Here is a 23,667-nt window from a genome sequence, read left to right on the forward strand (position 1 = left end):
TAGTTCAGCTAAGAGTGTATTTTAAAACACATCCCTGTGACTTCACTGTCTTTGTAAGCCACAATAAACAAACAGGGTTCAAATGACTGTGCGAACTCCCCCAGTATTATGACAGATACTCATTATTGACAGAAAAAAAATGCATAAAATGGAACCACCCAATTCACTTGTGAGCTATCCCTTGGAAAGAGATCAGCTAAGAGTTTGAAGTTCACATTCTAACTGCAGGATTCTATTATCTTACCTAAATAAACTGAGAGGCTTGAACATCCTAAAAGGGCACTATTTTTAAAGAGGTACAACTGTAGTCTTCTCACCACACTAATCACTGCTGTTTACATTTTTGTAGATCTGACAGACTTCAGTTTTAGACCCCTATGCTGAGTGCTAAATAAATACCTATCAAAACTTAGACACTATCCCACTGAGCATCACGTTCCCTCACTCTCCCCACAGCATCAGTCTCCTCAGCCTTCAAAGTGTCCCTTCTGGTTTTGGGGACAAGCACAAAATCAATTTGGCATGAATTCTGCTGTAACTGCTTTTCAGTGAGGACAGCGTCATGTGCATTTCTCTCCCTCTCCCTTCCCCCCCCCCCCCCCCCCATGAGACATTAGTTTCTGGTTTTATGAGGAAAAGCACAGGTGCTTTCAGATTCTGAAGGCAGACAGAATGATACTTATTTGATAATTTTCAAGCAACCACACTATGTGGATGTATATTTGTTTGTCTCTACTCATCTCCAACCTGCTGTCCAGTTTCAATCCATTTTTATTCAGGGATATTAAGCTCTTAGAAAATTCATAAAAACAAGCAACTGATTACAGAAAATAAACAGCATTAGTGACCCTTCCAGGCAAAGGTTTCAGCAAAGATAATACTCATCTGTGGCATTTGGCCTGGATAATGGGAAAACAGCATGGAGAACTCAGAAACATGTGTTCCCAGCTAGTACCTGGGAGCAAGGAAATAAGGTTATAAAAAATATGAACAGAAAGCTCCAGGAGAAATTTCAAGGAATATGTGGCTTCTGACAAATCTACAGGAAGCAAAGTTAAATAGAAAAACATAGGAGATTACCAGAGCATCAAAGCAAAAGAAAGGATGGAGAGGATATGCAAAAGGGGCAGAAGCATTTAAGAATGAACAAATGGGGCAAGGGGAAAAAGGAGAAAATTGGGATAGGGGAAATTCTGGGAGGGACAGGTAAAGAACTGGGGAGAACAGAGAAGAGGCTGGGAATCAGAATGAATGAATGATACAAGAGAAAGTGATGTCTAAATTTTTATTACAAGATAAACACAATTTATTGTCATTTTAGCTTCTTTAATTACCTTTCAACCTTTTTTTAATGATGCCCATATGTTGCAAATAACAGGGGTTTATGACTTTTGTTCTCTCACCTTTCCCATGGCTTACATTCCCACTTTAATTGCTACAGATGCTCCGCCTAATGTTTTTGCAGCAGTGGTTCCTACTCGTGGTGATGCCGCATTTAGGGAAACAAAACGACTTGTCCCTCCCGGTCGAAGGTTACTTGCTGTTCTGGTGGATGTCCACCAGATGGCAAAGCCGGCATTTTTGTGGAGTTTCCAGGACACCTTCAAATATTTTACCCTGGAGAGAGCGGGGGCTTGTTTAACAACAAATCCTTTACGGCATAGATTAAAAATAAACGATTAGGTGCCATGTGGATTTCCTGGGAATAACAATAAAACAGGAAAATAAAAAATGCAGTTAGACAATGGGAGTGCTGTCAGGAAGGCACAACATTCACTCTAGTCACCATGTGTCTCTGCATGAGGAAAACAAATCTCAAGAATCTCTGTTAATGTTACCACTTTTCTCTGTTGATAGAAATTTTATAGGGTCAATAATGTTTTCTGATGTCTGATCTCTTTGAAATTGTTGTGACTAGACAAGGTCTTAGAATGAAATCCACGGTAAGTGAAACAAACTTCCCAATTTACGTGGTTATACAAATAAGAATAGCAATGAGACTTCTTAACACTCTTCCCTCTAACCTGGCCTGATGATGTAAAGATTGTAGTGATGGAGATAAGCACTGATCTTCTTACGTTACCTCTATGGCGTTCTCTTACTGTTTTAACCATATTGGCTCAGGAAACATGTATCACTTAATCTTTGAAACTCTGTTGCACATATGTAAGGAAATTGAATTTTCTGAAAGAGGCCACATCAGGATAGCATCTTTTATAAACTAATGTAACTGTATTAGTATGGAAGCCTTGTGCAGATAGCCATGTATCTGACATTATGAAGTGCTGGATGTTCTTAATCACTTAGCTTAATTTACATTGCATCATTACATCGCCCCTTCATGTAGAGCACTATCTCTGCTGAAAGGCGTATACAGGAGGCAATGAAAAAATCTAAGCCCTTTAGCATCCTCCAAGAAACTTAACCCCTTCTCCCTACAAAATAGCCAACTCCATGTCAACAGTTTATAGCCTTAAACAAAAAATCTAAAAAACTAAAAAAAGGGTGTTTTTTTATATATATATAAATAAAATCAATGTCCTTTGAGGTTTGATTTCTGTCTAGTGGCAGGAAGAAGGGAAGGGTAATTTGCTGCTTTAATGGTTTTGTAGGTTGACCTGAATTCTGCTTACAGCAGCGGAACTGTTGATAGGGGTAAGAGAAAATGTCACAGCTTTTCAGCTGGCTGGTTGACTTTCAGCTGGCATCAACTCTATTCATTCAATGGGTCCCAATCAATTATATCCTGTAGTACTCATTTTCCTGAGTATCAAGACACATGGAAAAAAGATGAGGCTGTTCCCACTGCAAGGAGTTAGGGTAGCATGGAAAAAAAAAAAAAGCTGGTGCTATATTTGGAGCATTCCTAATTGCACTGTTCTATTTCCAGATGCCAAAATCTGCGTTAGAATTTTAATTAAGGGCTAAATTAGTGCAGCAAATCCTAACAACAGGAAACAGCTATGTTAAATAGGCTTTGAAATGATCAGATTTTATCTCTCAAGAGTATCACTCGGATGAACATTAAAGCTGCTTTTGTTCATCTGGACAGGGCTGCACTTGCTCAGCAAGCTGAAGGAGGTCAGTCTCCACTTTGGAAAACCACTAACAACAGGCCAGCGGTCCAGAGGCCAGGCCGGAGAAGGCAGAGAGCCATTCCTTACACACATGGCATTCTCTAGCAGAAAATTTAGTAGGAAGCGCTGCACAGACTGCTAAGCACAACCTCTCACACCTCTTCCTTCTGTGCGATGAGGTCGACTTCCCCAAAGCCGGCGGAGAAAGCTCCCTCCCACCGTAAGATGGCGGACCCACCGCCTAGGACTCTTCGCAGCATCCCCTAGCGACAACAGAAACCCCGCAGCGCTCCTTCCCGTCACGGTGCCTGCTCCCTCCCCTCCCAGTGACTCGCGAGCGTCGCGCTGGGTGACGGCGGTAGCCGCCGGGGCGGTAACGGTAGCGGTAGAAGTTGTGGTAGTGGCGGCGGTCTGGCGGGGCGCAACGAAGAATCTGGGCCCGAGGAAGGCGCCATGGCGACCACAGTCACTACTCAGCGCGGCCCGGTGAGTGTAGCCGCAGGGGCCTCTGGAGGCTGGCTGCTGTTAGTTCGTGCCCCTGCAACGCAGTGGGTGGTGGGGCCGGCCGGGACCCTTCTGGGCTTCGTCTTCTGTCCCTTTCCCCCTCGGCCTGGCTCCTGCTAGTGCGCCTTGGCGCGAGGGTGACTCACCTTTCTTGGCTGTCTCCCTTCCCCCGCTCACGGCCCGTGACAGAGGGAGAGGGGAAGGCAAAGACCTTTTCTCCAGGCTGCCGTGATGCGGGGAGGGGCCAAGGGAAGGAAAACTTGTCTCCCCGTTCTCCGCCTTGCGAAAAGACTTTGAGAAAGGGGAGGGCAGAGCAGAGCCCCTACTAGCTGCGTGTAGGACTTGAAGAGGCTATTCTACCCGTTGTCTAAGGGCCTTCCAGAGGGGCGAACGGCTTAAATTAAATCAAAGCTTCCTTCTCTTTGGAGTAGGGCTCTCTGTTTTCGTGGTTCGGCTGGCGGATTCAGGTAGCTGTCTCTGGAATTGTCACCTGAAAGCTGAAGCGTGAAACGTGCCGGAAGGCATATTCAGACATGTTTGTTACGGGTTGTGGAGCTAAGCAGCCTTAAAACCACATTAACAATCTTCTGGAGTTAGCGTAGGTAGTTTATTGGGAATGTGTTGTTGTCTAGTTTTGCCCTAGAATAATCTCTCCCAACACTGGGATGTTCTGTTGTGTGGTGTGTAACTGCGTTGTAACATCCAGTCTCTGCTGTCCTGTTCCTCCTGTCTGGAAGTACCAGGCGGTAACTGATGATGTATCGTTGCTCTTGCAGTTCAAACTCCTGTATTTTATTTCCTAGAAGCAGCTGCTTTTGTGTGTGTTTGTGTGTGTGTCTATGAAGCCTTGATGAAAGACCAGAGGAGTGAATTATTAAATTACTAAACTTGAAAAACTGCATCACTGTCTACTGCTATCTCATGACGTCAGTATTACACGATCATTAATTTAAGTCCTTAAAATGCCTTATATTTTGGTCTCCCAAAATTGATTCCTTTTACAACGGATTGTACTGGTGTTTCTCTTGTTGGAATAAAAGGTGGTTTGTTTGTTGTTGGTTTTTCTTTTGTCATCTCTTGATGGTATCATGAAAAGACAAGGACTGCTGTTCTGGTTGAATCTGTGGTGAATTAGGTAGCTGCTATCCCCAAAGGCTTTGTGTGTGGGAGCTAATGGTGATCACACCAGTCATGCACAAGAATAGAATTCTGTGACTATGTAAAATCTTTTGCTCAGAAAAGCTCAATATAAATACCTGAAAATATAGACTTTGTTTAAAAGTAACTTAATTTCTAGTTATCCTTCAGTTTGTTTGGGAAAGGTTGGGGAGATTGAAGGAACTGATGGGGAAGTAGGGATAAAAGAAGTAATTTTTGCTAAATCTGAACAGTAGGCCCAAGTGCAGTCCTGATTTGCAGAGGTGAAACTCTGCAGATATTTCTCTGGAATGGACTGGCATTTATTTTTGTTTCACTTGCGTGTGGTGATAAACACCTTATTTTGGTAGTGAGTGGAGTACTTCCAATGTCTGCTTGTTTTAGCCTGGTGAAATCCTCTTCCTGGGTTGAGACAAGATTTTAGTGAAAACTCCTTGAACATAGCTATAATTCTGCAGATGCTTGAACATCATAGCTGCCTAGTCATAAAAGTTTTAAAGGAACTGCATCTCGATGGCTTAGAATGTTATTCTTCTATATGTCTTATTTTAGAATTACTCAGGTGCTCCTGTATAATTCCTGACAATCTTTAGTTATTTAAAATTGATTTAAGCCTGACATATTGAAAAGTGTATGATGATTTATCTTGTACAACTTTGGCTTTCTGTTCTGTTTTTCTTTTTCTGTGTTCCTAACATATTGCACATACTTTTCTTCCTTGTTTTAACCACTTTAAAGATTTGAATGTTTTTAAATGAATGAATAAATTTCATAATATTAAGCTGCCATTCACAGGGGAGGATGTTGGGATGGTACATGCCAGCCTTTCTTAATTTTCTCTAGAGCAGGAGATGGAAATCTACTTATTTATACGTACACAGCTGTACTACAAGTGAATAGCCACTAAATGGTGCTGAAGGACTGGGAAACATTTTCTCTGCTGCTGCAGAGACATGATCTGTCTCTGAACAGGCAAGAAAATATTCCAGGTTGTTTCATGCAGGTGAGAAAATGAAATATGCTACTATATGGTTGCCAGTCTTGTTCTTATACCTGGGCTTTCTAGTTTGTGACAATAAGCTTATTTGGTGAGTAATTAAATTTTCTGATGGCTGTTTAGTTTTTCAGATGAAACAGAGCTGGAATTCATCCTATTACTGGTAAATATCCTGTTAAAACATAATTTCTCTGGCTGTTTTCATGATGTTCTGGCATGAGCATGTTTTCACATTTTGTGATCTTTCGAGAACAGAACAGCTTTTGAAATCTAAACTACAGCTGAATAGCTAAGGGCTGCTACATGATACCTTTTCCAAATGAGAGGTATTAATAAACAGTTTGATCAGGCTCCAGGTTAAGTCTGAGACACCAAAACCTTGCAAGTGTGTATTTGTAAATTTATATCTGCTTGGCTACCTGAGGAATCAATCTCTGTGTTTATTCACCCCGCTGGCAAATATATCAGGTCCTCCAAAACAGATCAAGCACCAAACTAGGACTACTTAAATTTCTGCTACTAAATTCAGTAATAGTAATTGTTCTGATAATTTGGTATCTTCTAGTAGGCAGGCTTTATTTATGATTGCTTTTCTTGTCCTAATACTGTCATTTATTTATGCTTCTGATTTTACTTGAAGTTTTGTCTTGAGAGTCTTCAGAACTTTTACCTTTTTCAGAACAAAGGTGACAAAGAAGCAATTTCTGTTTGTGTTGTCCAGTATTGATGTATGTTATGCTGTTACATGAGCAATTTTGAAATCAAAGTTGCATCACCAAAAAATTTGTGTTGATAATTCTGGGTATAATTGAATATTTTATTAAATATTTTGTTTCATGTTAAGGTGTTGATGTATGTAATTTTCAAATCCTGATCTGTGAAGGTGGAAAGTTCATAAAGATGCATTGCTGCAATCAATTTGGATTTCAGAAATTGTTTAAAAAGCTAAGGGAGAAAGACCTCATTGAGTGTTTCTAAGCAAAATGTTAAGCAATTTTTAAGTGATGTGATCAGATCTCTGGCACGTGTTCCTTTGACAGAAAATGTTGAGGGCAGCTTTGAAACTTTCTCACAGATAAGAGTGCCTTGAGGCACTAAGTGACTTATTTTCTGTTGCTTCCAGTGACATTTTTGTTTAACCAAGACTTGGAGGAAAGATCTGTATTGCTCAATCTAGTGGCAGAGTAGAAAAATTCAGAAATCTGTTCCTAGAACTGATAGCAGTTTTCGTTCTCCTTAATTGTAATCCTAATGTGAATTTGTGGGTTTCCTTATTTTGAGGTATTTGAATGGTTTTCCCAATGTTATTCCTCTCTTATGCTGATGGCAGACCAAAGGTATGTAGCTCAAATACGCTGTAAATGCTTCATGATTCTGAGGTGTATATAGGTGCTCATTCTCCTTAATTCCTGTTTGTATACAGTATTGTGATACTTAGTGGGAATTCAAATTATTGATTTAGTGAAGAAGGGCATCTTTTTTGATTGCAGTCAAATGGTTCATATTTGTTTCTTTTTCAGTAAAACCAAACTATTAACAGCTGTGCTTTTGCACTGTAGAATGTTTTGGAAATATTCAAGTGTTAATGTCTTGGACAAATTTATTTGTGCTGGGAGAATTCAGAGGCAGTAGCTTGTGGCAGAGTGCTTAGTCAAGCCTATAGGTGACATTCTTGGGAGGAGAAAATACTATTAAGATTAAGGCTATAGAATCAGAAAATCTTTGCAGGTAGACAGATGTATGGAAGTGACAAATGAGACAGGAAAATTTCTAGTAACAGGAGAAAAATCGTAAGAATGGGAGAAGTGGTGTCTAGTACCTTGCAGTCCGCAACACTTTGGTGACATTAGGAAAAAGAAAATAATCCCTAAACAAAAAACCAAATCAAACAAGCAAACACCACCCCCCCCCCCCCACCCCCCCAACATGTTACATTCTCTTATTTGTCCATCTCTAAATTGAAAATTTGAAGTAGAGCTTTTGACTACAGTTAATTCTACAGGAGTTTAACTGGGCATATGTCATGCTATAAAGTGAGTTCTGTAGAATCATAGAACAGTTCAGCTTAGAATGGGTGTCAGGAGGCCATGTAGTCCAGCCTATTGCTAAAGATATAGTCAGTGTTTAATTCAGACCAGGGTGCTCACCAAGTGTCTAATAGGACACTTCTTAAGGTAAGAGTTTTTGCAGTCTAGCTGGGAAATCTGTTCTGATTTGTGGTTGTCCCTGTGGTGATATTTTATTTTTTCTTTATTTCATGGCAAATCTCCCATTTCAGTTTGACAGTTGAGGTCTCCTTTTTTCTTGCCTTGCATCTCAGAAGAGAACCTGACTGTTTTCTCTCCTCACAGACACTGGTAAGCTGCTACAAAGTGCATCCTAAGTTTCTTCTACTCTAAACAAATTCTCAGCCTGTCTTCACAATGCTTCTCATGGGCCATCTTGGTGGATCTTTGCTGGACTAACTCAAGTTTATAATTTTTAATGTACTGCTGGGCCCCAAATGCAGTATTTCAGATGTGGTCTAATGAGCGCTGAGTAAAGGGAAACAATTGCTTTCCTCAGCCTGCTGGCTAGGCTTTTCTTGAGGCAGTGTAGTGTGCTGTTAGGCTTCACTGTTGTGGGAGTGCTCTGCTTATTCATGTCTAGCTTGCTCTCCACCTGGACCCACATGTTTTTCTCTGCACAGCTGCAGCCCTGCCAGTTGTTTTCTAGTCTGTACCAGTGCCAAGGATTATTTCTTCCAAAATACAGGCCTTTCGCTTGTTGAATTTCATTAGATGCCTGTCAGTGAATTCTCTGGCACTGGTGGTTGGTCCTGTTCTCAGATATCCCAGTCATTCCCCCTCAAATTTAGTGTTATGCTCAAAACTGGTAAGTGTGCATTCTGTCTTCACCTCTGGTTACTGCTAAGGAAACATACTAGACATATAAATTAATCTCAGTATAGGCCTCTTAGAAACTTTGCTTTTGACCATCTCCAGTGTCATTAACCACTGAACTTCACCTTCTGAGCTCAGTGACCCAGCTGGTTTTCATCCATCCAGTGGTCCACCTATTTGGATTGTAATGACCCAGATTTGGTATCTGCAGCTCTCTCTTTATTCACAGATTATAATAATTTTCTTGTAGAAGGCAGTTGGGCTCATTGGACTTTCTATTTTCTTTTTAAAGCCTTGGTAACGGCTGGCTATTCCTAGTCCCTGTTGGTTTGTTTGTTGGTGGTTGTTCTGTGTTTTTTTCTCTTTGTGTGTTTAGAAATGGTTTTCAGAAGGACTTGCTCTGTGAATTTCTTAGCAACTGAAATTAAGCTGACTTGCCTGTGGTTCCTCAAGTCATTCTTCTTGCCCTCTTGAAAGCTGGGTGTGAGATTTGCCTTTCTCTGATTATAGGGAGCTTCCTCAAATCTCCATGTTGTTACAAAGGTGATAGAGAATAGCCTTGGAAAAAACATCAGTTACCTGTTTTTAGGATGCATCCAGAAGTCCTATCTTGTCCTAATTTTTTCTTTGCTGTGCAAAGCGTAGAATCATAGAATAGTTAGAGTTGGAGAGGACCTTAAGATCATCAATTCCAGCTTCCATGGGCAGGGACACTTCACATTAAACCTCTCATTCACTCATCTTTCTTTAAAACAGTAATCATTACAAGTTTTTTGAGTAGCTAGGTGTTTAAAGCTCTAACATGAAACTTCTTTGAAACCTGATATCAGAGTTTCTTGGTAATTGCTGGTGTGGAAGCCTTGGTTCTCCGAATGTATCATGTGTCAGTGTATAGTTCCATGAGTCAGGGCATTTGTGGTTGTCTTTGGCTCCGCATTCCCTTTCCCTCTGCTATGTAGGTACCAGTAGCTCAGATGTTCAGCTAGTGACGTAAGGGTCCTAGTGACTTGCATCCTCTTCCCTTTACTGCCAACTTTTTAAATTTTCTTCTGCTCAGCCCCCTGCACAAGCATACTTTACAGTTGCCTTCGCCTTGTTTAGTGTTGCACAAGAGATGGGTGTGAAAAGAATTACAAAGGTGAGACTGAGATAGCCCAGTCCTAAATTAGCTCAAATAGCTGTAGAACATCATGCCACCTTCAATCTGAGGAAGTTGAGATGCAATTTTTATACCTGCAGCATTTTACTTAGAAGATCCTCAAAACCAGTTCTTGGGTGGCTAGCAGACAGGAAGGGCAGTATTCTATTTCTAGATAATTCATATTTTTGATATGCAGTGCTGTCAGTAAAGTTTATTAGGAAGTAATTACAAGGCAAGCTTATTTTATATGAATGTCTGCTGAACATTTGTATTCCAGTTGTAGTTCTCTCATAGCCCTGTCATGTTGCTGTCTTGCTTGAACAGAGTTGTAGGAAAATTCAAATGTCCAATGGAATTAATACTTTGTTCTCAAGTTGATGGCAAAGCAGGTTTGAATTTCACTTTCTTCCTTAAATAACACTGTAGTAGAGGGAAGTGCATTTGGTTTAAAATAGGTGTTGAGTAGGATCAGTGATACAAGCTTGTCACTCATGTTCTCCATATTTAAAAAAGAAAAATTGTGGTTCACCTCTTGTTACGTAATTTTATATTTTTGATTTGGGTTGGGAGGTGGCAATTATGTGCCTGCTTTTAAATGCTTTGAGGAAGGTATAAATTAGCTTATTTTCTTTACAGATAAAAAGATGGCACACTACTGATTTATTGCCATCAATATGGAATCAACTGATAATTAGCATAAGAACTTACTGAGTAGTCTTATCTTCCTCAATAAGCATCTTTTCTAGATATTTTACTGACTATATCAGCAGGACATATACCAGATCTCTGTCAGAGCTGAACACTTAGGATGGGAGTGTATGCATCTGTTCCCTACTCTACTTTTTTTGAGGGGTTTACCACCTGGGTCTTTTGAGAATTTAGTAACACTAGCTGTTTTCAGTTACTGTGTTCGTCTGCAATTCCATGATAAGAACATAGCTTTGTGTGAGATAACTGAATGGCCTAAAATCAGCTTAGATGCTCTAAGTAAACTTTGGTCTCCCTTACAAATTTAATTTGTTTCTTTTGGACCTTGGAGATACTAGCTTATGTATTTTATTTTGGAGCAGCACTTGGATGTCTTAAAGTTTAAAAAGTGAATGATACTAAACTTCTGCTGTGAATGAATTAAGCATTTCAATGTCCATGTTAAGATGGTGGAGGCAAAATATGCTATCCTCTTTTCTAAGTTGACAGAGGGAGCTTGTGCATATAGGAATGTAATTTCAGGGCTGCGGCCGTTGCTTCTGACTATGGAAAATCTTTATGATATGTGTCCTTAGAAATACTATTACCAGATTTGAAACTTTTTGGAGGTCAGGGGTTGGAGGGGTCCTGCTGTGTTGTAAATGCTGTTGCTTTGTTAATTCTGGTGCTGTTCCAAATATAAATGGATTATGTTTAATTTTAAAACAAACTCCTTTTTTATAACATGTATTCTAATGAGAAGGCTATTACAAGACCCTGTCTAGTTTTCCAGCCTTAGATAAGCTTTCTTTTTATATTAGCACTGTCTTTTAGCTTAGTCTTCCCCCTCTCTGCCCCCATTTCCCTCCACCCTTTTTTTTTTTAAATGTAAGCTATTTAGGATCCTAATTGCAATATTTTAAGATGCTTGTAAGCAAAACTGATTCCCTCTTCTCCCTCCCAATAGCCTAGCAGCAAGCATTCAGTACTTCCTCTTTAGCCTTTTTCATAAACTTCCTTTCTGGCATGTAACACCTATTGTTGCCAGGATCCCGAGGCTCTCAAATAGCAGTAGTCATACAAAATGTGATTTTGGAAAGAGCTGCACTTTCTGTCTCCAAGATGCAATCTTGACATACAAGTGCCGTCTGATCTTCAAAAGCTACACCCTAGAGGCCTGTTAACTTCTTAAATTATGTTCTGTAGGCATGCATCTGCCAGATACAAAATTGAGTAACCTTGCCTGGGATTGCGACATAAGAAATTGCTCCATTTTTTTCTCTTGAAAAGGTGGCCATTTTGTATTAAATATGTAAGCAACTCTATAGACAACAGAAAGGAGTACAGCTTAATTATGTATTTTCTATGCCACTCTATTTGCTTTTTAAAACTTAGTTATAATATCCTTGCTATTTTAATGTGATGATCTCGCTAAATATGTTACTGATAATATTTATTGAGCATTTAAAACCTGAATGGTTGTTGAATTAACAGTAGTTAACAAGTAACTAGGCAGAAACATTCCTCTGCTGTAAAGATAGGAGAAAAATACATAGTGACTACTAATGCTTATTGGCACATAGGGCAGAGTTCCTGTAGTATATTTCTACTTTGAATTTTTCATTATGGCTCTTTCTTGTGGTAGACCAGATTTTGAATTTGCCTATTACTGTTTGGAGTATGGTAGGATTTTGTCCCCATTTGTCCCTAAGGTTAGGTGCAGGCTGTGTTTAACATTTGAAAAACTTTGTGATATTGAAGGATTCTTAGTTATGTTAAAAGATGTGGTTTGTGGGAAATGTCTTTCTAATTTTTCAAGGTGACTGTGGAAGTGACCCTTTCAAATAAAGCAGTGTACTTGGTCTTGTCACAGGAATGGTTGGATGCAGCATGAGTGGTGGACAAGTGAAAGAGCAGGGTGCCATCAGATGTCATATGTGAATGGGATATAAAGCTCCATAGCTCTGACTTTTGTGTAGGCTGCTTAAATGTTTAGCTGCACAGCAGCCTTTGTATGTGCTACTTTTTTTTGGAGGCTTATGTTGGAAACTAGCATTTTTGAAAGTGAGTATGAGAATATTCTCTACAGGAGTTGGCAGCTTTGTAATTTAATTAGTTCTTTGTACTAAACTAGACTAAATTCTGCTGAATGTTTTTGCTAGCTTTTCTTTATTTACATTCTTATCTCTTTTTCATCATGATAGTGAAAGACTTAGATTTGAAAATTTGTCTCTTTTTTCCTTTTTAAGGTGTATGTTGGTGAGCTTCCTCAAGATTTTCTTCGCATTACCCCAACCCAGCAGCAACAACAAATCCAGCTGGATGCCCAGGCAGCTCAGCAGCTACAATATGGAGGACCAATGGGTACAGTAGGCAGACTCAGCATTACTGTAGTACAGGTATAAATTGTACCATCTTTGTACCATTTAGTAATTAATACAGTCTTTTTTGATCAGTGGCCACAAAGATTTTGTGTTGGAATTTGAGTTACTAAATTACTTGTATATAAGGAATGAATAATTTTTCAAATTTTAGCTTATGTTTCTGTGGTATGAGCATTTTGTTCAGTTTCATGTTTCCTGGTTGTATTGTGGAGCAATTGCTTGTAAACTTTGCTATTATAGCACATAATCAACTAAACTCCTGTTTTGTTTTTTTTTTTTTTTTGCAGTGAATAGGTTTCTCTGAAAATTTCTGTTAAGGCTTCCTGTAGAAACACTTAATTTTGGAAGACATTAGCAACTTCAATTATCTATTTATTTTTTTTAATATTGTAGGGTACTGCAGTTACCTTATGTATTTTGCCTTAAGTGACTGCTTTGTTCCATCCCTACTTCCTCTAATGCATTTGCTGTTTTTCTTAGTGCTTTATGCAAGCTTTTTTATTAATTGCAAGTGTGTAGTCCTGGCTCTTTATTTCTGTTTCCTCTTTTCCATTGTTATCCTTTCTTTTACCTCTTGGTAGTAGATTTCAGGTTTTAAAATCAGTCTGTCTCAACACGTTTCTGTTTATCTGCACTAGTACACAAGATGTCCTTCATATTAACTAACACACTTCATCTATTTACAGGCACTGTTTTTAAGTTTCTCTGTATAAACATACCAAAGAGATGCTTAGCTCAGATTCAGCACCAAGTCTGCAATAGTATGTGTATGGCTACAGCTTCCATGGTGGGGCCCTTACTGGGGAGTAAACCTATATAAGGTCTGTCAGGAAAAGAGGCACTGATCCTTCCTTTTTATGTCTTTCAGCTGGTAGTTTGTTCCTTCACAGGTTATATCCTTCTTTTGAAAACTGAGTAATGCTTTTTCAAGGCTTATTACTTCTGAAGTCTAGATACTTGAACTCATCAATTGCATTCAGTTGCAGCCCTTTTTCTAGCTCTGAGTTTCCCAGTCTGTGTTCAGAGAAGCTTAAGACTGGAAGCAGCAGAAAAATGTTACTGCTTTTGGAGCATGGTGGAAGAAGCTTTAGTATAATTTTTTTTTTGGAGCTAGGAATAGATGATTCAGGTTAAACTTCAAGCCCGTAAGAATACAAACTATTTATCAAACAACATACCATGTCTCTTAACTCTCTGGTGGTTTCTAGCAACTTGTATGCTACTCCATAGATGATTCATCTTTGGCTGTTTGCTTGGACAGCTTAAAGTGCTTTTTGTCATGGTTTGTTGATCCAGTCAGTATAGATAGTAGATGTTCCTGTAGCAATTAAGGGGGCAGACAGTACAGTATTCAAGGAGTTTTTGCATCTCATTTGAGTGTCTTTGTACAGAAACATCCAGGTTACTGTTTGAATGGGTGAACTGATGGAGTTGATACTGGTCTTGATCAGGTTTGATCCTTGTTTATTTTAAGGTGTTTGTGCAGACAATAAAAAAAATTCTTGCTTGAAGAATAAAAAACTAATGGCTATTTGTAATGCCATGTCTGTAAATAACCACTTATTATAAAATCACAGCATAACTGAGGTTAGAGGGGACCTCTGCAGTTTTGATCCAAACCTGTCCCCCTGTGAATGGCAGTACAATCCTGTGGTATCCCGAGAGACAGTCTTCTGTACTGCGTGGGAGTTTATGCAGGGGAATCTTGGCTGCATAACTGGGACATGTATCATTCTGCATAGGAGACGTAGGATGGCATCGTTAACCTGTGCAACGTGAAAAGCTGGTGTAAGGCTTTTGTATTTAAATACGTGTTGATAAAGTGTAAGAGCAGCATGCTTTAGATTAAAAAATGTTTTTGGGGAGGCAACTTCCTGTTTTTTTTTTTTCCTTGCAGATATATAGAAACGGTGGTAAGTTTGTCTAAGCACAGTTGATAGTGTAATTTTCTTTAGGTGAAATTTTATGATAAACTGCTTAATTTCAGGACATCAGAGTCTAGAGAGTGCATAATTTGAGTGCCAGCTTTCCTACTTTAATAGTTAAGGCTATATTTACAAGAAACAGTTTGAGACCTTTCTCACCAGATCTAATGTAGGAACTACTGAACCAGTATGTGCACTGAAGGAGAAAAGGGATTTTCAGGCCAGAGCTGCTGCCATTGCTTCTAAATCTTATGCAAGTCTCAACTTTTCAGTTCTTTAAATGTCCTGTAAGTGGGAGGCATCCTAGGCACCATATTTTGTCACTTGTCTTACATAATGGCAACTACAGGCTGCTTAGTACAGGTCAGAGAAACAGCATGTCTAAAAAGTCCAATTTCTACTTTGGCATATCTGTGTAACAGTACTGAGTGTTGTCTTCAGGAGTGTTATCAACTCGTTTTGTTCTATTCCTTAGATGTTACAGAAAAAGCATGTTTTATATATTCCAATTCTATACAGCATGTGTTTTTATAGTAAAGTAGAACTTAAGTTGCCCACTGAATTAAGTAATAGCAAAGTACACACTGGATTAAGTAAATTTTTCAATAATTTTGAAAAGCAAGATTTAGATTTTACCTCAGTTGAACTGCTTTTGCAGTTTGTGATTTTTGTATTGCGTGATATTTTTGAAGGTACTGGTTTTCTGTATTTCATCGTTTAAAAGTACTTCAGTGAAAAAGGACAGGCTATGGATCACATTAAGTTTATGATTGTATATTGGAGAGCAGATACTTAGGCAAAAATTGAACTTGCTACTATTTCCTTGTAATTGTGTATCTTTTGATTTGGTATGAGGTAACCTATTTTAGCTGTGGTAAAGATCTGTATTTTCTACAACAGACAATAAAAATAAGGTTCCTTTTTAAACACCTACCAGACATTTAATGGTGTCAATTGGCTTATGTTTTAATCTGAATGCTGTTTTTCCTTGGTGGTGCCCCCCACCTTCCTGTCTATCTCAGAAATATCCACCTCTTGTCCTTTGTTCAATATTAGTTTCTCTTTGTGAATTAATAGTGGTTAACTTCTCAAGTTAATGTAAATAAAGGCTTTCTTTTCTTTCTAGGCAAAATTAGCAAAAAACTATGGGATGACGCGCATGGATCCATATTGTCGAATACGGCTGGGGTATGCTGTGTATGAAACTCCAACAGCACATAATGGAGCCAAGAACCCGCGCTGGAACAAAGTTATTCAGTGCACTGTTCCTCCGGGTGTGGACTCTTTTTATCTAGAGATATTTGACGAGGTCAGAATTGCTATATATTTCCCTCTTCCCTAAGAATGTCAGAGCTGTTACTTTTCCTTTGGTAGCTGATATGGGGAATTAGCAGCATTCCCTGCAAAAGAAGAGAAGCAAAAATGTCTTGAGTGGTGTTTAAACTCCCCTTCAGTATCAAAATACCCTGCAGCCTTATATTTTGCACTGTCCCTATTAAAAATAGCCTGCTTATACAGTGCTGGTTTAGTCAGAGTTTTCAGTGTTATCATAACTTAGGAGGAGTTTGGAAGTTTTCTCAAGCTCAGAAATGCTGAGAATAAAGCTGTCAAGTATAGACTGTAGTGACTAGGACTTATTAGCAGAAACTAAGAGGCCACAACTGAAGCCAAAGTCTGTTTGCTTCTTTTTTGCTGCCTGTCTTACTGTGTGTAGTAAAACTTGACGCCACAGCAGCAGTGTGCTCATTATACAAGGGAGGCTTTTGGGTACTATTTTGTGGGCTTGCTTAATTGGTTGAAGTGTCTGTTTCATGGCTGCAACAGAGGTGGCAGAGCAGTACTTGCATCTGCTCCTGAATTACTGGAGTTCACAGCCCATGGTAGTAATGTAAACAGAAGCTGTTTACATTCATTTAATGGCCTCTGATATGATGTCACTAGATGCATGCGGACTGTGCTGAAGTTGGCATGTTATATTTCTAGAAGTGTTCTGCTTCAGATTTTCAATTTCTTACTTAGTACCTGTAATCAATCTGTAATCCCACTTAAAGCATCATTCATTTTTGAAAGGAGATGGCTAAAATATTACTGATACTTCAGTAGCTGCAAAAGGAGTAACTTAAAAATGCCAAAATGGAATAGCATAAAGGTGAAGGAAATGTTAGACAAAAATGATTTTAATATTTTTCTATATTTATTTCAGGAGTGTCAACTTTATATATATTTTTTTTTTAATTATATTCCAGCGGGCCTTTTCAATGGATGACCGCATTGCTTGGACGCACATTACAATTCCTGAATCTCTGAAACAAGGAAGCGTGGAGGATGAATGGTATAGCTTGAGTGGAAGGCAAGGTGATGACAAGGAAGGAATGATTAATCTGGTTATGTCATATACGGTAAGCCAAGTAGAGGGTGAGAAGAGGGAGGGAGAGCTTTTTGTCTAGTGGAAGGGAGATATTTTAGATTGAAGTAGTTTCTTACTTGGTGATTATATGTGTTAGCATTTAGAATAATTATACTTTGGGAATAGCAGTCAAAAGTGCTAATTTAATTGAGGCTTTTTGGTGATGTGGTAAATGGGTATGTATTTATCTGGTTTTGTGATGACAAAAATACAGGTTGCTCCTGTGCTAACAGAAGTATAAAAAAGAAATCCCCAGTCAAATGGCCCATTGTAGTTTCTAATTTAATAATAATTTTAAAACAGCTTTGTGGAATCTAACCATAACTTAATTTCCTTTTCCCCTGAAACTTTAGAAATTGATAAGAAATTAGCAGAAGTAATGGAAACTCTCCTCTGTCTTAGGTTTTTCTTGGCTATTTTGAATTCTCTTTCCAATGGCTTTGTTTTTTACTTCCATTCTTGTTCATTTTGTGCTCCTAACTGTTGACTTACATTGGTCCATTTAGCAGGTTATGGAGTGTCTTCTTACCTGTCAACTTTGTCTTAAGTAGCAGCCCTGTAGCATGTGCAGCCCTGAATGCTTCCTATTACGCTTGTACGTCATCAAAAGTTCCAAGTTACTGTTGAGTCAACAACTGGGAATGGATGTTTCCAGCTGTTTGAAGTTCACATTCTGCACCATATCTGAGCAGTTATTCCATCACCCCTAGCAAAAATGAGTTTGGAATATACCTTTAAAGCTGTCTGCCCATGGATGTACTGTACACAGAATCTGGCCATTTAATATTTTCCAGGATTAAACTGAACAGGAATTGTGGTAGTAAGAGGGAATGGAGTTAAATTGAGATTTTGTTTAAAGTATTAATCTACCTCAAAAATAATTGATTTGAACTAAAGTTTGTTTCTAGGAGAAGTATACTGCTTATAATAAAACTTGGTTTTGCTCTAAGATTTAATTAATGATGAATATGTTGTATATTCATTTCATAAAAATAAAGCATGAAAACTGATTAAACCCGTATTTGAAAATAATTCACTTCAGTGACAAAATTTATCAAACTGTTTCAAAAGGCTAGTTTGACATGATGTGTTTGTATTGATTTACAGGCAAATTAACTCATTTAAAAGGACGGTGTTCAGTTAATTTGTCAGAGATTTTGCTTAATATAGATTATCACTGAATATACTCATTGTAACATGGAACATGGATTTGCAATATGGCAACTTGCTTGCTATTACTGTTTTAATTGCTGATTTAGTTTTTTTTTCTATTTCTTGGGTGGTTCTGATCTGTGCTTTTTGTGTCAAGTCTTTGCCAGCTGCCATGATGGTGCAGCCCCAGCCAGTAGTCCTGATGCCCACTGTGTATCAGCAAGGAGTTGGATATGTACCTATAGCAGGTATGTTCGCTCTCCTTTAAGACTCAGAACTTCCAGATGAAGGATTTTGTAGAATTAACGACCAAATTTCTCCTGCTCCTTCAGAATGTAAAGACAACTATAAATGATTTTATCCATAACCACTTTTCCCATATTTTGGGGAGGAGAAGAGTGAGCAAATTAAGTGTAGGTCTGCTTTCAGTCTTTCATCCTGTTTAAGGGAGCAGTGAGAGCTTGATTAAATTAATTAAAATGTTGGCACAAGTAGATTGAAGGCTTCTCTTTGAGTATTTATTTTAGGCTTATGTCAGGTCACTGAATATCTAGCAGGCTGTACTCTAATACAGTGTGTGCCTATTTAAGTGGTAGCAATCCATGCGTGAAACCTCAGACTTAAGGAAGTGCACCAAATGACTTGTGTTGTCAGATCTGCACCTTAAGTAGCCCATGAAAGGATTTAATCTTCTGTGGTCTTTGAAGATGCTTTGTTGGAAGTTTGCTTTAGACCATGTGTATAGCGCAGTAAATGAAAAATGTTAGGGAACTCTCAGGTAGTTATCTAAATACATAAAGAAGACCTAAAGCAAGTCTTGTCAGTTCTCTTGATTTATGCCAAGTAAGTTTTGGACTTGTATAGAAAGATGTTAAATTTTGTAATTTTTCTAACAAGGATGAAAAGTTTAAAGTATGTAAATAAGCTTGAATTTGCCCTACTTAGATAATTAATAAGTAAAGTTGTGGGGTTTATGTGTTTCATCTGTAGCTTTTAAAAGCTGTGGTTTGTTATAAGGATACGTATTCAGTAATGTGTGTCTTTTTTAGGGAAAATAAGATACAAATTTACATATTTTGAGTTTCTTTGTGCATAAGTTTATGAGTGAGTGAGAGAATGTGTGGGACATAATTGTAGTGCTAAGAGCTGGCACAGATTACAGATTTTTTTTTAAAGACTCACGATTTAAAATTTCATTCTGTGTTAAAGCAAACCCCCTCAAAAGAAGGTTTGATATGTAACATAAAGAAGCATACTTCCATGTTTAGAGAGTTGTTAGGGCAAAACGTGGAAAACTTGGTTATGTACTTTATTCCCTTATGACAACATGCAGTTTGCTTAAATTAAAGTGCTTTTATCTCTATAGCTGAATTGTCAGGATTTAAGTCTTGCTTGCTTTGCTAAGGAACTAGTTTCAATGTGTGCATCCTGAAGTGTGATTCCGTTGTGGTAAGCCAGACTTCTGTGTAGCTGTTCTGATTGAATTAGATGCCATATCTTTTTTTCTTGTAGGTTCATCTCATCCCTATATACTGAACTTCAAACATACCAGCTTGTGTATGGTTAAAAGGAAAATAGCTGGGGTGGTACTTACAGCAATGTAATAGAAGATGCTATAGCATTTCTTGAACAGATAAAAATGAAAATATTTGTCTTGCAGAATTACTGTGCAGAGTACAGACAGTAGTAATGAAGTGACTAGTTTCAGGCCTTATTAAAACTAGGTCTATAAGTGAACAGATAAAGCTGATACTAGGCCTTCAAAGCTAAAAAAAATCCAACAGTGGTGTATCTTGGTGCTCAGATCTTGGTGTTCTGTAAGTTTTGTATTTCACTTCAGTAATACTTATTAAATCTGCTTGGACAGGTGAACAAATAATATTTAGCAAGTGCTAGTAATGCCTTGCATTTTAGCATGTAAGAATTTGCCTTTATGTAACAATTTTATTGATCTGTATGTTAGAGCATTGCCCTCTGCAAAGATTCAGCATGCTTGTTTTAATTACCTCTATGATAATCTTCTGCATTAAAAATTTTCCTGATTCTATGACTTGTATTTTTAAAGCTTTGCAGAGTCCCACCCCTGGATTTGAACTTTTGTTGTTCTGGGAATGCTTGAATGTAGCTCCTTGACTTTATAAATGTCAAACTTGCTACAAGCGATGCTTGACCTAATTTATTTTTTTTAACATATTACTTTACTTTGTACTTGCTATTCTAGAATTTCTGTGGACACCATCAAAATTTCTCAAAAGCACTAGTGAGTTTTAAAGCTTTTGCCTGTTCACTAATCAATGTCTCATAATAATTAGATGGATGGTTAGGTTTGGATTTTGAAAGTGACTTCAGAATACTTCTACTATTTCATACATTTAATGGTGTAGCTTAATTTGAAATTAAAATAGTAGTTAATACGCATCTTGGAAAACATAGTACTGTCAGTATATAGCATGTTTTTTAATATACTGAACTAGATGTTACTTCTGAATTCTGGAAGGCCTTTCAGAAAGATGTATGCAAATTGCAGGCCTTCCCTTCCCAGCTGAGTTGCTCGTATCTTCTGGGGAAACTCTTGCTCCACTTTCTTTGGAACCCTGTACAGTTTCCTCTCTTTGAGGCTGCTTCAAGAAGGGCAATGGTAGGACATCAGTAGGCTCCGCAGGAGCCTGAACCTGAGCTTAGTTCATGTTTTTCACCTGTCCAGTTAAATGAGTATCATCAAATAAGCAAGTTCTATTTGCTTCCTTCAGAAGAGTGGAAGAGCAGCACCAAATAGTTTATTACATCTGAAATGGAAGGGATTCTGATTTTGGCAAGACTGTTAGATTCTAAGTATTATCTATAGTGGAAATACAGTGGGTGGACTAAAATGCTGTGCCGACAGTTGACCAGTTATTTATTAACTTGTCTAAATTGTGCTTAAACAGAGATCATGCTCAGTCAAATATAGCTGTGTTATGAAGGCCAAGCTGTTTCTTCTCTAAGGGAAGATTTCTGTTCAAAACTTAGTGTACATAACTACCCTTCTCATTAAAGTCAAACCACCTAATTCCTCCCATACCTCAGCTTGTGTATGATTGAGATAAATGGTAGTAGCAAGCACTGCGATAAGCAGATGAAGCTTGAAATGCCAGCACAAGTAATGCTCTTTTTCCCACATTTGATGGTAAATGTTACAGACCTGTGATGAGAACAGAAATAGCCATAGAATATTCTTGCACCATGTTACTTAATTTCAAATTTTTTTTTTAAATAAAACACTTCTGACAGCAGCACTAGTTGTTACAAATTGGCTGCCATGGATTTGGTTTGGGAAAATTTGAACCTACCAGTCCTCTTGCTTTTCTAGAAATTGAGTTTATCTACCTCTTCCTATTTCTTTTTCTAAAAATTACTTAATTTAGGCTGTAGGATATTGTGGTATACTGGTTGTGTACAGTCCAAGCTGATCTTACTGATAATGTATCAAAGAGAGTAAGCAAAAAAGTGAGTTCCAATAAGCAAGCTACGTTTCTTACCAGCTAAGTATTCGTGGCCTACACAGGAAGTGTATTTGTACTTCTAAACACCTGTGTAAAAAATATATTGAAAACCTGTATTTCAGAGTCCAGAATACAAATTATTATCTTTTTTTTATTGAGGCAAAGTTGTGTGTATATGTACATTACACCCTTAGGTGTCTGTATTGAGTTTAGTAGGCGAGCTTGTGATGGTTTTTGCTGCTTATTCAGAAAACAATAGATGTATATTGTCCTTTGTGGGCTATAAAATAATAATCCTCGCTGCAAACACCTGGTGTGTTTCTTGTTTTGAAAACATTTCCTCTAATTGACATTTCTGTAAAAAAACCAATCCATTTAGGAAACTTGTTCAGAGCCTGAGGCAAATTAGTTGGGAGACTGAATCCCAGCAGCATTGGCATTTTGACATTAGGTAGTTTAGATTTTATCCAATTGCCTCTGTTTATCCAACATTCACCTTTGGACACTAAATGATTCATTTCCTTTTGAAAATAGATTAATATTTCTTTCCCATATCTTGTTCCTTTCCCCTTGCCTCTCCATTTTCACTTATCTTTAGGGCTTGAATACTTTGCTCTGGGTAAGTTTCCAAGCTCTTTTCTCACTCCCATTATGATGAACTCAAGAATCTTTGCATGAACTCATCCAAACAGCTTTAGTTGTTACAGCAGACTGCATCACAAGGTATTGCCACTTGAATGTCACAATAGAACAATTTAATTCATCTCCTGGAAATTGCTAAAGTCCCTCTAACCTGTTGGAAACTCTTTAAAGGCATCTGCTCAGCATCAAGCTATTAATGATTAACATAATTGGTGATAATGGTGCTGATACAAGAAATGTGACGTTAATATTCGTCTGAAGGTGGTGTGTGGCAGTGAGGCGATAGTACTGGTTTCTTAGAAGAGAAACAGATTTTACAGTTGATCTGCTATTGCAAGGTTTGGAGAGAAGGAGGTAATGTCACAACTCTTTGTAAATTTGAAAGCAAAGAAGTAGCAGTAACATTGAGAAGACAGACGGCCTTCTGTTAATCTTCAAATAAGCCTTTTTCATATTTAATAAAACTATAAACCCCATGTCAAGTTAAGCATCTGACTATTATTTTAAAGGCAAATTATGTTACAGGAAACCATTTTGTCCTTCTATTTAGACTTAACTACTATGACCCCTTTGATTTTGAACTGTGCAGAGATATTATGACATCCTTAACTTTGATAAAAGCATTGGTCTTCAATACTTCAAAAGTATGTTCAGAAAATTCTAGAACTACTCCTTGTGAGATAAAATGTAATTTCTTGATGCTTTAAATTTCAGAAAGGTGCTGTAAATAAAACTGATGTGGTTGTCACAGCATATTTGGTTTACTCAGAGCAGTGGAATTGCAGAGTTATTCTGTGGGTCCATATGCTTCACTTTTCTAGTAGTTTGCAAAGAAACAACACTTTAAAAATTGAGATGGTGACATGCATATTTTAGCACTGTCTTTTTTTTTCGAAGCAAATGTCACCAAGACCTGTTTGTGTATCTTAAAAAAGGAGATGCCGATTTCTTCATTTAAATGAAAGCATTTGTGCTGAGAAAGTTCCTGAGTTTAATCTGAAAGGGTCTGTTCATGGGACAGAATAATGAGCTAAGAAATTAAACATGGGTCATTTGACTGGACAAAAAAATAAAATGTGTATAATGCCTTGTGTGCAGTTAGAAAACGTTTACCCTCTTAATTCTGCTGTGATGCTTCCATTGCTGCTTGTAGCAATTGACTTGCTATTGTTCATAGTTGTTTCATGTACTGGAATGACATTGCTTATGCTAGCATGTTTGCCACTGCC

At 38.0% G+C, this 23,667-nt stretch overlaps 1 protein-coding gene across 2 annotated transcripts in view; it reads left to right on the forward strand.

Moving 5' to 3' along the window:
- The first annotated feature begins 3,444 nt into the window (after positions 1 to 3,444).
- TOLLIP (toll interacting protein) overlaps positions 3,445 to 23,667 on the forward strand; it is a 28,138-nt gene continuing 7,915 nt past the window's right edge. The window contains exons 1-6 of one of the 2 annotated variants that reach the window (XM_057412750.1): positions 3,445 to 3,563; positions 12,696 to 12,845; positions 15,882 to 16,064; positions 17,002 to 17,154; positions 18,472 to 18,562; positions 22,395 to 22,415. In XM_057412750.1, coding sequence (XP_057268733.1) covers positions 3,531 to 3,563; positions 12,696 to 12,845; positions 15,882 to 16,064; positions 17,002 to 17,154; positions 18,472 to 18,562; positions 22,395 to 22,415 — 631 coding nt within the window. In that variant the 5' untranslated portion in view covers positions 3,445 to 3,530. The remainder of the gene's footprint in view (positions 3,564 to 12,695; positions 12,846 to 15,881; positions 16,065 to 17,001; positions 17,155 to 18,471; positions 18,563 to 22,394; positions 22,416 to 23,667) is intronic. The other variant, XM_057412751.1, reaches the window with a different exon arrangement.

Source organism: Pezoporus wallicus, unplaced genomic scaffold (assembly GCF_028554395.1).
Source record: "Pezoporus wallicus isolate ANWC-B61680 ecotype Strahan unplaced genomic scaffold, APGP_CSIRO_Pwel_v1 scaffold_6885, whole genome shotgun sequence".
NCBI classification, from domain to species: Eukaryota; Metazoa; Chordata; class Aves; order Psittaciformes; family Psittacidae; genus Pezoporus; species Pezoporus wallicus.